Here is a 12,329-nt window from a genome sequence, read left to right on the forward strand (position 1 = left end):
CTTTATAATCATTTGTGTCCGCTTGTTATACGTTTGTTGATTGAACCGACGTTAAATTTTGTGTACGCTAGAACAATTCTGAAATCTTCAGATCGCGTTTGGCCTCTCGGGCAGACGCATGATCTGAACCGGACCGGGGTGTAGTGGCCCATTCCCGGCGACGGCCCGGCGGTTTGTGGACGGGCGCCAATCTGCCGAACCATTCAACCAATGAAATTGACTACCGCCTCCAATTTTGGATAACGGGCGGTGAAGTCACCAACCCCGCTACTTTTGCCAACCCCGCGATTCTGCCGCTCGCTGGCCCTTGGATCCACCAATGTTTGTTAACGCGACGACTTTTTTCCTGTATCCTCTTAAGAACACATACTACTGAGCTTTCAAGTTGGTGCCGTAGTTGGCCGCATCTTAATCTTGTTCGCTTTCACTCAAGCTTGCGATATCAAAGGTAAGCAGGCTTGGTATAACTATGTTCATGTCCTTTTTCTTCTGCAACGAGTTCATCGACTGCCCTTCCCACCATCTGTTTTGTTACAGTTTCTTTGCCTATTCTGGTCGGTCTGCTTTCATCCCTCCTTCAAGTTACTTGTTTTGTTCCCAAGTCACAGCGCGAAATCCTCTAAGTTTCTCTTGCCTGTAGGTAGGTAGCTACGAAGTTGCCTACCCTCTGCTCTTCCACCCATTTCAACACACACTCTTTCACTCTCGTATTTCCGCCCCCAGAACACAACGGAAGGCTCCATTCTTCTTCCACATTTTCCTCCCTCCATCCACTCCCGACTCTGACAGCCATTTGTGTGCTCTCAGGATACTACCTACCGACAAAGCAATCGCCATTACACTTGGTATAACCCTTGACGATATCATCGTCCACCAGCAATTGACGGGCACCCGCGAAAGATTCTCCCGCCCAAGATAACATGTCTCAACGCCCGGGCACCCATGTGCCCGCCGTGCGTGTTGAAACCGAGAAGACTCTTGGTATCACGCAGCGCTCTGCTGCAATCAATTTCGCCTGGACTGGCGATATCCGTAAGCGGTAAGTTTATCAGTTTCCTACTTCCTCTGTTCCTTGGTGATGCCATTGCGATCCTCAATCCAACTCTGAAACGCTGCCGGCAATAGCCTTTGGCTGCGGCAGCGTCAGGGGTTTCAATTGTGAAAATGTCGCCTCTGTTTCATTGACTGCTGAACCAATGGCTAACTCGGCTAAGATACACGGACTTTCTGGTCAATGAGATTCGCAAGGATGGCACTGTCCTTCACCTCCGCGACTTTGAAGAGGAAGTGATTTCTCCAAATGTGTGTACATCCTGATGGCCAGGATACTTAATCCAGTCTTCCTAACACCAGTCTCACAGGCTACGGTTGATCACAGGGCTTCTCTCGGTGTCAATACCAACAAGGCTGACAACAAAACCGACAACAAGCCAAAGGTCCAGCCCATCTCCGAGGACGATCGGAGGGCTGTGATCGAATTACTCGGCGAGACTGTCGCTCAGAAATTGATTGAGCTCGATAGGCGTGTCCAAGCCAAGGAGCCGTTGGCTCCGAATGAGCGCTCCGTAGTATTTGACCCCGTTACCGATAGAGCCAAGCGAGGCGCCATCCATCAGGTCCGCCATCGATACTTCGTACCCATTCAGATGTCACCCATTGCTAACGCTTCACAGGAGATTCGTCGCATCTTCAATTCCCGCTTCGAGACAGTTGCTAACACGGACGGTGTCATCACCGCGACTGCCTCCAAGTGGGCGCTCAACAGCCGGGCTACCGGCCAAAATCGGGGTGGCCGTCGAGATAATAACAACCGTAACCGTGACCAGGCACGTGAGTTTGCCGAGGCCGGTGGTGAATACCTTCATTTCACCCTCTACAAGGAGAACAAGGACACCATGGATGCAGTCAACACCATTGCTCGCCTCCTCAAGATCAAAGCTTCCAACTTTGGTTTTGCTGGCACCAAGGACCGCCGTGCCGGCACCGTCCAACGTATCAGCGTCTATCGACAAAAAGCATCCAACCTCATCTGGCTGAACTCTCGCATTCCCAATGTGAAGGTCGGTGACTTCTCCTACTCCAAGGAGCCGCTCCAGCTCGGCCAACATGGCGGCAATGAATTCGTCATCACGCTCAAGAACTGCCAGCCCCTGGCGGGTGAGAATTGCTCTCTCATCCAGCGAATGAAGATGATTCAACAGGCTGTCGAGTGTGGCCTCGCCTATCTCAAGCATCATGGCTACATCAACTACTACGGTCTGCAGCGCTTTGGGACCTACACGATCGGCACCCACATGCTTGGCATGAAGATCCTCAAGGGGGACTACGAGGGCTTCATTGAAGACATTCTGCATGTTGACGAGGACCTCCTCAAGGAAGTCTTGAGCAACCAGCCTCAGGCGTACGGAACCGGAAAGGACCAACAAAACACCCGGGACGACCTCAATCGTGCTCGCGGCATCACCACGTGGAAGACAACCAAGAAGGCTGACAAAGCTCTCGAGTTCCTCCCCAAGCGCTTCAGCTCGGAAATCGCCATCATTCGCCATCTGGGTAAGAACCCGAAGGACTTTACTGGAGCCGTTCTGAGCATTACCCGTGGTATGCGCATGATGTACGTCCACGCTTACCAGTCCTACGTCTGGAACTTTGTCGCCACTCGCCGCTGGTCCAAGTACGGTGCCAAGGTCATTGAGGGCGACCTGGTCTTGGTTACCGGCAGCCGTCGTCGTGACCGCTCCGACGACGACGAGTTCAACCCGTACGACGACAACGACGACGACAACATCTACGCTCAAGCCCATGCCCTCACGGCCGCAGATGTCGCCAGCGGCAAGTACACCATCTTCGACGTCGTCCTGCCCACCCCGGGCTACGATGTCTCCTACCCTCGCAATGATATTGGCGACTACTATGTTGAGTTCATGGGCAGGCCGGAGAACGGCTCGCTGAACCCCTTCGATATGCGCCGCAAGCAACGCGAGTTCAGCCTGAGCGGCAACTACCGCCCCCTCATCGGCCGTTTGATTGGCAATCCACAATACGCCGTCCGAGCGTATCGCGAGGACACGGAGCAGATGTACCCTACCGATCTCGACTATGCTCTCCACAAGAAGAACGCAGAGCGGCTTGCGAAGGATGCGGCCAAGACGTCAACCACCTCTGCCCCCCAACCTCATGCTGACACGGCAGTCAGGAGCTGGGCTCATTTCTCCAAGAATCCTGCTATGTACGATAATGCCCTGGATACCGCTTCACGCCGGCGCAAGGCTGAAGATGATCCCCCCTCGGTCGGGTTACCTGTCACCAATGAGACCTGGGTTCAGACTGCCGTGGACGGCAATGCCAAGCGCGTTAAGGTCGCGCGTCATCAGCAGCAGCAGCTCGAGACCCAGACGGAAGCCGGCGTGCCTCCTTCCGATGTTCCCGCCACTGGTCCGACGATGGATGCCGACGAGCCGCGGGAAGACGCGATCCGGACCCCCCTCGCGGGCGGTGATGGCGCGCCTCTTCATGACGACGCACAGAAGATTCCCCCATCTCATATCATCACCGATGGCCCGTTCCCCATGATCCCCCTCCCCAAAGGCGCCATACCGACCACTGGAATTCGTGGTGTCTCCGACACATACTATGCCGAGACCGGCAAAATCCCGTACTTCGGCCCGCTCCCGGCTGGGTTCCAGATGCAACCGATCGGCGGCGATACGTCCGCGGGGTCGGTCCTGCAGTCGGCGGACAAGAGCGCTCCATCCGGAACAAACAACGTCCACAATCCGACTAACAAGGCCGATAATCAGGTCAGCAGTTCCATGGCCGATCCCGCCGCCACCTCCACAGTCAACGCCCAGGCGGAGGATAAGATGGGCTGGTACGGCACCAACCTGCCCAAGGTTCCCACTTCAACCGTAGCGAACACAATAGATGGCCAGGCCAACGGCGGCAACATGGCTCTCGTGAAGGTTGGGGAGCCCGGCGACGCAACATCCGACGCTGAAGTGATCAACGGCGTTCCTGTGCCTAAGCTCCGCGATGCATCAGACAACCCTCTTTCTTCGGTGGATGCTGGCATTGACGAGGGCAGCATTGACCCCAAGGCGGACAAGATCGCCGTGATTCTGAAGTTTCAGCTGAAGGCCAGCAACTACGCAACGATCGTGCTCCGAGAGCTTATGGGCACGACTGTCGAGGAGCTCGCCCATTAACCGGATCCGTTGCTGATGATGGCGAGTGATGCGCTCGAGGCCATCATCTGCGGCAGAGGGCTATGCCCAGATCTCTGCCCCCCCCCCCCCCCCATTGGCACATACTTGGCATACTCCAACTGAATATCTGAATACGTCCTCGTCTCTTGTTGGCCTTCCGTGGTCGGAATGAGCACATCGCAGCTTCGACCTCGTCGAGCTAGCTGTGTCCCTGACGCTCCGACAATTTATATCTCGGAACGGCAATAGTTGTTGCGCATCTTTGGGCGTTGCGGTTGCGAATAATGGATGGCTCTTGTTCTTGGCAGGGAAGGCTGAAGTCGGTGTTTCGGCTGAGGAGAACTGCCGCTTTCCCTATCCCATTTCCATGAAAGCCTACTTCGGCTTCACAGCCTTTGTTATGGGGCTCTATGTCGCTTCGGACATCATGACATCGCCTACAACTTGCCCTTGCTCACTGCAGGGCTATGCTTAATGAAGCATTGATGTTCACCACACGGCCTCGTCTCAGGCAACTGCGGTTTGTTTTACTTTTCTTTCTTCTCGCCATGTACTATCTACCAGCTCAACTCGCTTTCTGGGTTGGCAGAAAATACGGGGGATTTCAGCAGTTCATTTCTCCTTTGTGCATCTCTCTGCCGACGAGCGGCCTGCCATTTCGTGGCAGGCTACCTGAATTCTGGCATGAGATAGGATCATGGCATTCTCCAATGGCATGGCATAGCATGGGACGGCGATGGAAGGTTCAGCGGTCAAAAAAAAAAAAAAACCTGGGTTATCTCTGGGCGTCTTTCTTCTTTTCGGCGTTGAGTTTTCAGGGTAGGATTGCTCACTGGGAAAGGGAATGGCATGACTGGACGAACCATGAACCATTGTGATGATACCTCTTTGTGCAGGAAGGTAGATGGGTTATGTACTGCTAGAATGAGATACTGGGCCATGATGAGCAAACCACAATAATGATGGCCTGACTTGTGGGTCCGTGGCATACTGTACTTGGCGTGTAGCGTGATGTGTGTGAACTGCACTGGCAAATCAAACGACTGGAAGACAGCCTTTGAGACTCAGCAGGCCGCAGCATACCATCGATGGATCACCGACGACCAAGCAAGATCATACAGCACTTGGGAAGGCACCCGTAGTTCATGATTGCGCTTGTAAGGCCCTGCCTGTATTCATAACCATATACCTCGGTAAACCAATAGACCCAGACTGCGTAACCAGAAACATAATGAGAAACAACAAGTATTACCCAACGGCCGAGAAGACAAGATATACTTCGCTGATGGCAAACGACAAGCTTGAGTCAAAGAGCCAGACCGGCCTAACCAACAACATCCCGATCCGGCTCTCCTTCACCCGCACAGCTTGCCACCTGTTGTGCCCAGTCATGGCTCACTGTTCGAACCGATTTCCAAGCATAGCTACAAGCATTATAGGTGCAGCCGTCATCTTGCGCCTCCCTCTCTGAGTGAGAGGGGCGAGTACGTTGGCGGATGATGACTGCATTTTGCGTTTGTGACGAACAGGCACAGGCAAAAACTGAACATCATGTCGTTGTTGACGGTGTTCGCGTTGATGTCCATGTTGAGATTGGAGAGGTTAGTTACGTTGATGTGCTGCTGTCGCTGTTGTCGCTTCCATGTTTGTCGTCATGTTTCGTCTACTTCTAGGATTGAAGGAAGAATTGGTGTCCAGCTAGCGAGAGGTGATGTTGGGGGGCTCGAACTCTTCAGGCGACGTTTTGCGGTTTGAATGGGACCTTGTTCCTGAGAGGTGCCAATGACGGCTGAGGATATCCACGCGAAAGCTGCCAGGTCAAGCGCTGGAGGCGCTGACTCCTTTTTCACGGGGCTTGTGGCGGCTATGATCTCGGCTGCCACTTGTGCTTCAATGCTGTCGACCCGTGTATTTACTGGCTTCTCCGTGTCCCGGGGAGTCTCAGAGCCGACGGCCATCTCAGCTTGAACCTGGTCATGTCCAGGACTCTATGCCTTTTGCGAAGCCTGTGGTTCATTCTCGTCCCATCCCCACACTTGGGCCAGATAACGGCGCATGTTGACGCGTTTCGCGGCCATTTCCACCATCCAGGGGTGCTCCAGCATTCGCCACGGGCTGGCCCGGCGAGCCGGCTCCTTCTCAAGGCTGGAAGAGAGTGATTAGTATTGGATGTCGGAGAAGGAAAAAAATGGGGAGGAAAAAAAAACCTACCAGCAATCGATGAAATACTTGAAGTTGCTACTCCAGTAAATGTTGGCTTCGGGTTCGTCCTTGAGCTTGGGAGTCGGATGTTTGACGATGTATGTCAACAGGTCGAGAGGAGTGGCGCGAGGCTGCATCTCCGTACCATCGGCCGGGAACGGGAAGCGATGCTGGGCAACCTCGAGGAGGGTGATGCCGGTGGACCAGACGTCGGACGTGATGGTGTACGACTGGCCCGTGATGCGCTCCGGTGCCATGTAGTAGCTGGTACCGATGAAGGTGCTGGCATCTCCCTTGGTGCCGAACTCGCCCGACACGCCAAAGTCGCAGAGCTTCACGTCCCCATTGCGGCAAAGCAGGATGTTGCTCGGCTTGATGTCGCGGTGGATGATCTTCTTGGAGTGCAGGTACGTCAAGCCGTGGAGTACACCTTCAGCGATCTTGCCCAGGACTTTCTCGCCGGTGCGACCGCCGAGCTTCTTCACTTCCTTGTAGATGCTGTCGAGCGACCCGCCCTCGCAGAACTCCATGGCGATGGAGATGGTGGCTGTCGCAGGGTCGACGAAGGCGCCGTAGTAACGGCAGATGTGTTGCGAGGCACACCCCTTATTGAACCCCAACTCGCGAATAATCTGCCTCTTGGCATCGGGGTCAGGGTTCGTGGTTATGACCTGGATGGCCGTCAGCACGCGCACGTTCCGTCGATTGAATCTACTGAAATTGCGTACCTTGAGAGCAAACACGGTGTTGCCGCCCCTCAACTTGCATTTTGTCACGGCACCGCCAGCGCCCTCGCCTAGGTTCCCGAGCTCGATAATCCGCTTCTCCATGCTCACGATTCGCCAACCATCGTCGTCGAGATCCTCCACATCAGCCGTCCTCGCCTTCTCGAGGGTGGCCTCGTCGAAGCTTTCCAGGCCAAGCAGGCTGCCGTCCCGATCCATGTCCATGCTCTCGCTGGCATTGGAATATAGCGATCCGACAGCCGACACGGGGTCACCAGTCTGTCTTCCTATCCCGAATTGACTCGCGAAAGAGAGCGCGCTAAACTGGGAGCCGGCACTCGTGGGATTGCTCGCGCGGCCGTCGAGCGGCCCAAAGCTCCCGCTCCTGCTGTGGGCGGCACTGCTCTCGCTGCCGCCGCTCGCGCTCTGTAGGCTCAGCGAGGGCTTGAGTGTCTGTGTCTGTTCTTGTGGCACCACGTTGCTGCCCATGGGGGTCGCGAGGTGCAGGGTGGGTAGGGCCGGACGCTGCGCGGGCGCGCCTGGGTTGCTGACCGGCTTTGCGTTTGGAGACGGAGGGATGGCGAGCCCCAGACGGGGCCCCGCCCTGCCCGGGCGCGAGCCGGGGATGGCGGGTCGGAGGAGAGGTGGTGCAGCCGGCATGGTGGGAACTTGGGAGGACGTGTTGTGTTGTGGGATTCCGAGGGCAGGGTGCGACGGCTGCGTTGCGTTCGAAGAATACGTCAGCAATGGATTTCGCCTTGGTCGTGTGCTTCGGCCCTTTTTCCTTCAGGACATCATGGGTGCTGAGTGATACCACCCTTCGACAGCGCCTTCTGCCAAACTTGGAGCCAGCTCAAGAAGAAGGGTGGGCTGTCTCGGGAGCATAGCACCCAATATCGAGGTAATGGGGTATCAGCAGAAAGACGAGACTCGTACCATGGCTGCAGCGCTGTCGCTGCTCTGGTTCTGAGGAGCGGCCATTGTTGGGCGCGGCGATGCGTGCGCTGCGGGCCTACACCCTTTGCTATCGACCGGCGGCTCGAGACAGCGAACTCCGGTGGTTCGCAGGCAAATGGAGCTGGATGCAGAGGGAGAGAAGCAGCGATCAGATCCCGACCGAGGCTGGCTGGGATAATAGGGCCAAAGAGGCCGAGAGACGAGATGACAAGCCCGCGACGGGCTGTCGATGGGATGCAAGGAGCAATCAAGCGTACGTCAGGCGAGCGTCGCTCGATGCGACCGCAGGCAGTGCCCCGACGGACGTAGGGAATTCTGAATCGAGCAGCTGGCGGAAGAAAACTGCTGCACTTCGGGCTCGACCGACTGCGGCGATAAATTCGTTGATCGGAGGGAGGGAGATTGACGGCTGCTCTCCGTCTCTCTCTTCCTACTGTCCGCACGAGGTTATGCAAACGGCGCAGATCTAGATCCGTCCAGTGCCTGGCAGCGATATGCGGAGTGGTGAGATGATTTGGGGCTGCTGACGCTCGCTGGTCTGTCCGTGGAGGTTGTTGCTCGCCTCTTTGGCAACCTGGAACGGGTTGGGTTTGTCGGTCGTTGGGATCGTTGGGGGCGTTGGGTGCGGGAGAAGGGTGCTTTCAATCAAGCTGGAGGCACAGTGGAATGGACCAGTTTTGGGAAGAGCCCCTCCACCCCTCAGGCTAGGCGCCCTGTCTCGAGCCTGTCCAGGGGCTCCCTGGCTCCACAGTTCAGCGATTGCTTCTGACCGGCCAATGCTCGCGGCCGGATGGGATCAGGGGCCCTCGGCCCCGGAAAGGCGGGGCCACAAGCAACAAAGGGCCCTTGAAGCTTCAGACGGAACTGCTGAGAAGTAACTAGGGTGCGGCTGGAGGCGTCGGCTCGCAGAATCTGTTCCTTCTTCAATCAGCTACTCTTGTATGCTTGAGGCACAGTGCAGGCCTCAAGTTACCTAAATGGAGCTCGCCACCTGAATGTTTGCTACTTGAGTACTTGCATAACTACCTACCAGACGGCAATGCGCAAAGGTACAAAAAGTGCAGAATAGACCAGTTACACACTAATTACTCTGCATGTACTGTACCTACGTACATACGTACATACGTATGTATACTACCGCAAATGCCAGTGATCTGCTCCAAGACCCGGGAACAAAGCTGGGGTCTGGCGGGTCCAGCGGCAAGAAGAAACAAGCTATCCGCTATGGAGTAATCCGTAGTTCAAGCGGCATTAATCGAACCAACAGGCAAGCTACGCGTCATTTCCAAAACGAATCGAGACGCAACACGAGAGTTCGTCACCTACATACCTTGCTGCTGGTATGTGAGCGACGTAGATGAAAGGATGCGAGCTGGATCCTGATGGGCCGCGAGAGTCCTGGTAACCGCCACGGATCAACGCCCTGTGGACGCCACTTCCTTCTCTCGCCGTCGTGGCATTTGCTGTGCACGAGCGGCATGCGCTGCTCCCCCGCATGGTTGCATTAAGCGAGTCGAGTCCTACCAAAGTACTACGAGTTCTCGCCCTGCGCCATGTGGCCACTGCAGCTTTCGAAGCGCCGACGGGTTTGACCATTCCCGCCTGTGTTGCTCAAACATGTCATCATGATTGCTTGAAGCTGACAAGCCCATCCCGACGATCTCGAGATGACTAACGTGCCGATTTGATATTAATGTTTTCTTGCAAAAGAAGTGTTATATCGACTGACTTCCCGCTGGTCGCCTCGCGATTCGCTCGGGTACCTTTGATGATGGTCAGCCGATGCACCTAAAAAACGGCTTCCTCGCCCCAAAGACGCAGCGCTGCGCCATCCCGGGCTGAGTGTCTATAGTGTCGTTCGGGGAAGCCCGTGCTGTGAACGCTGGTTTCCGGCCGAGCCTTCTCCGCTAATTATCTCAGGAGCACCCCAACTGCGTAGCTCAGGAACTAGCGTAGTTGTCCCCCTGCACACAAGTAACTAGTTTGATTCCCGTTCCTGCCCTTCACCGGTTCCCGGCTTCCCCAAGCGCCTGCTGCGGAGGACGGCGCCTCTTTCCTGCTAAGCGCCGTGATGCCCATCTTGATTGGCCGCAGAATGGGGCGCTCGTGGAAGATTTAACTAGGTGAGTCTCGGCTAGTTCGCCTAGTTTCCTGGAACATCTTGGGGTACAAAAGCATCCCGTACACAGGTACCTGAAGAAACACAGTGGGGTTCGTACATTATGATGTACCGTGCGCAGGTTCATTAAACTAACTAACTACCTGCACTGATCCCCTTGAAGTACGGAGTACGAGTAATCCTCTGCTGCCACAGAACCCCACTTTTTTTTCGTCGCGCGTGGAAATTTTCGATTCTCAACTACAGGCATCTGAATTAGAATTCACTAAAAGAGGTAACGCCTGCAGACTGAGCGACTCCTCCAACTCAGCAATGCCGTCGGTTGCTATTAAACCCCGACCGAAGAAGGAGGTGCCGCATCAAGAGAATGAGACCGACGGACATTCAGACTCGGATGCGAGGTCAACATCGGCATCCGGAGATGAGAGCGCGTCGTCGGAATCAGACACCCTAGATAGTGTCAGCCCGAGGAAACGTCGCCGCACTTTGTCCACGGATAGCGATGACGGCGAACCCAAGGTGATCAAATCCGTCATCAATGTGCCGTCTCGCATAAAGCGGAAGGCCCAGGCGGAAAACAAGGCCGCCGATGCTGCCCGGCCAAGCGACCCCGAGCCGGAGCCGACATCCCGCGTCACAGCTCCCCTGGACGCCAACACCACATTCGAGTCGCTTGGTCTTCGTCCTTGGCTCGTGCAATCGCTGGCCAACATGGCCATCAAGCGACCAACGGCTATCCAGCGGGAGAGCATCCCGATGCTGCTCAAGGGAAGGGACTGCATCGGCGGCAGCAGGACCGGTTCGGGTAAGACGGTGGCCTTTGCGGTGCCTATCCTTCAGAAATGGGCCGAGAACCCGTCTGCCATCTTTGCCGTCATTCTGACCCCTACTCGGTGAGTCTGGGCACGTTTCTGGTCTCTTGCAGCGCATGCGCATGCTTACGCGTACGACCTTTTTTTTCTTTCTTTTTAGCGAGCTTGCTCTGCAGATCTACGAGCAAATCAAGGCCATCTCGGCGCCGCACTCCCTCAAGGCCATCCTGGTCACGGGCGGCGCCGACATGCGGTCGCAGGCCATCGCCCTGGCCCAGCGGCCCCACGTCGTCATCGCTACGCCCGGCCGCCTGGCCGACCACATCCGCACCTCTGGTGAGGACACGATATGCGGGCTCCGCCGCGTCCGCTTCGTGGTCCTCGACGAAGCCGACCGGCTCCTCGCTGCCAACGGGCCGGGAAGCATGCTCCCGGACGTGGAGGAATGCCTCGGCGCGCTCCCGCCCCCCGCCGAGCGGCAAACCCTGCTCTTCACGGCGACCATCACCCCGGAAGTCATGGCGCTCAAATCCATGCCGCGCCCGCCCGGCCGCGATCCCGTCTTTGTCTGCGAGGTCGACACGGAGAACCTCGCCATCCCGCCGACGCTCAACCAGATGCACCTCCAGGTCCCCGTCACCCATCGCGAGCACTACCTGCACATGTTCCTGCTCACGCCGGCCAACGTCGAGAAGTCGGTCATCATCTTTTGCAACCGCACCACGACGGCCGACTTCCTGCACCACCTCCTCCGGCTCCTCGACCACCGCGTGACGTCGCTGCACTCGAGGCTGCCCCAGCGCCAGCGCATCGACAACCTGGCGCGCTTCCGCGCCTCGGCCGCGCGCATCCTCGTGGCCACCGACGTGGCGGCCAGGGGTCTGGACATCCCCGAGGTCAAGCTGGTCATCAACTACGACATCCCGCGCGATCCGGACGATTACATCCACCGCGTCGGTCGTACGGCGCGTGCGGGGCGCAAGGGCGATGCTGTCACCTTTGTCGGCCAGCGGGACGTCGAGCTGGTCCTGGCCATCGAGAAGCGCGTGGGCCGGCAAATGGAGGCGTGGCACGAGGAGGGCGTCAATCTTGAGACGCGGGTTGTGAGGGATGCGCTGAAGCTGGTGGGAGAGAAGAAGCGCGAGGCCCTATTGGAACTTGAGGAGCAGCGGGAAGTTGGCGGCAAGAGAAAGAGAGGGAAGCAGAAGCTGAGGTTAAACTGAGCGGTTTGAGTGTCCGCTATCACTGCCAGGCAATTGGGCGCTAATATATATATTCTTTGTTGGGACAATATCAGCCCGGGGTTTTT

General features: G+C 56.5%; 5 protein-coding genes across 5 annotated transcripts; 3 read left to right on the top strand and 2 right to left on the bottom strand.

Annotated features, from left to right (window-relative positions):
- Nucleotides 1-449: 449 nt before the first annotated feature.
- On the top strand, nt 450-4,266 carry P884DRAFT_326506 (pseudouridine synthase). The gene is made up of 5 exons (XM_069445477.1): nt 450-640; nt 808-1,039; nt 1,215-1,302; nt 1,362-1,616; nt 1,674-4,266. The coding sequence occupies exons 2-5, from the start codon at nt 921-923 to the stop codon at nt 4,203-4,205; spliced, it is 2,994 nt and encodes a 997-aa protein (XP_069302050.1). The 5' UTR covers nt 450-640; nt 808-920; the 3' UTR covers nt 4,206-4,266.
- Nucleotides 4,267-4,367: 101 nt separating this feature from the next.
- On the top strand, nt 4,368-5,170 carry P884DRAFT_254018 (uncharacterized protein; the record flags this gene model as incomplete). Its single annotated transcript, XM_069440857.1, has 1 exon — nt 4,368-5,170. A coding segment is annotated over exon 1 (343 nt), but the record flags the coding sequence as incomplete, so codon positions are not given.
- A 596-nt stretch (nt 5,171-5,766) lies between these two features.
- On the bottom strand, nt 5,767-7,852 carry P884DRAFT_305621 (MAP kinase-like protein). Its single transcript, XM_069445094.1, has 3 exons — nt 7,136-7,852; nt 6,417-7,078; nt 5,767-6,350 (listed from the first exon to the last, which is right to left on the bottom strand). Exons 1-3 carry the CDS (start codon nt 7,790-7,792, stop codon nt 6,194-6,196), a joined length of 1,476 nt encoding a protein of 491 aa, XP_069302052.1. The 5' UTR covers nt 7,793-7,852; the 3' UTR covers nt 5,767-6,193.
- Nucleotides 7,824-8,701, bottom strand: P884DRAFT_215468 (uncharacterized protein; the record flags this gene model as incomplete). The annotated part of the gene is made up of 1 exon (XM_069439264.1): nt 7,824-8,701. A coding segment is annotated over one exon (775 nt), but the record flags the coding sequence as incomplete, so codon positions are not given.
- A 1,819-nt stretch (nt 8,702-10,520) lies between these two features.
- Nucleotides 10,521-12,243, top strand: P884DRAFT_190743 (P-loop containing nucleoside triphosphate hydrolase protein; the record flags this gene model as incomplete). The annotated part of the gene is made up of 2 exons (XM_069437537.1): nt 10,521-11,101; nt 11,181-12,243. 2 exons carry the CDS (start codon nt 10,521-10,523, stop codon nt 12,241-12,243), a joined length of 1,644 nt encoding a protein of 547 aa, XP_069302054.1.
- Nucleotides 12,244-12,329: the final 86 nt, after the last annotated feature.

This window comes from Thermothelomyces heterothallicus (genome assembly GCF_042370625.1).
Source record: "Thermothelomyces heterothallicus CBS 202.75 unplaced genomic scaffold P884_scaffold_1, whole genome shotgun sequence".
In the NCBI taxonomy this organism is placed as follows: domain Eukaryota; kingdom Fungi; phylum Ascomycota; class Sordariomycetes; order Sordariales; family Chaetomiaceae; genus Thermothelomyces; species Thermothelomyces heterothallicus.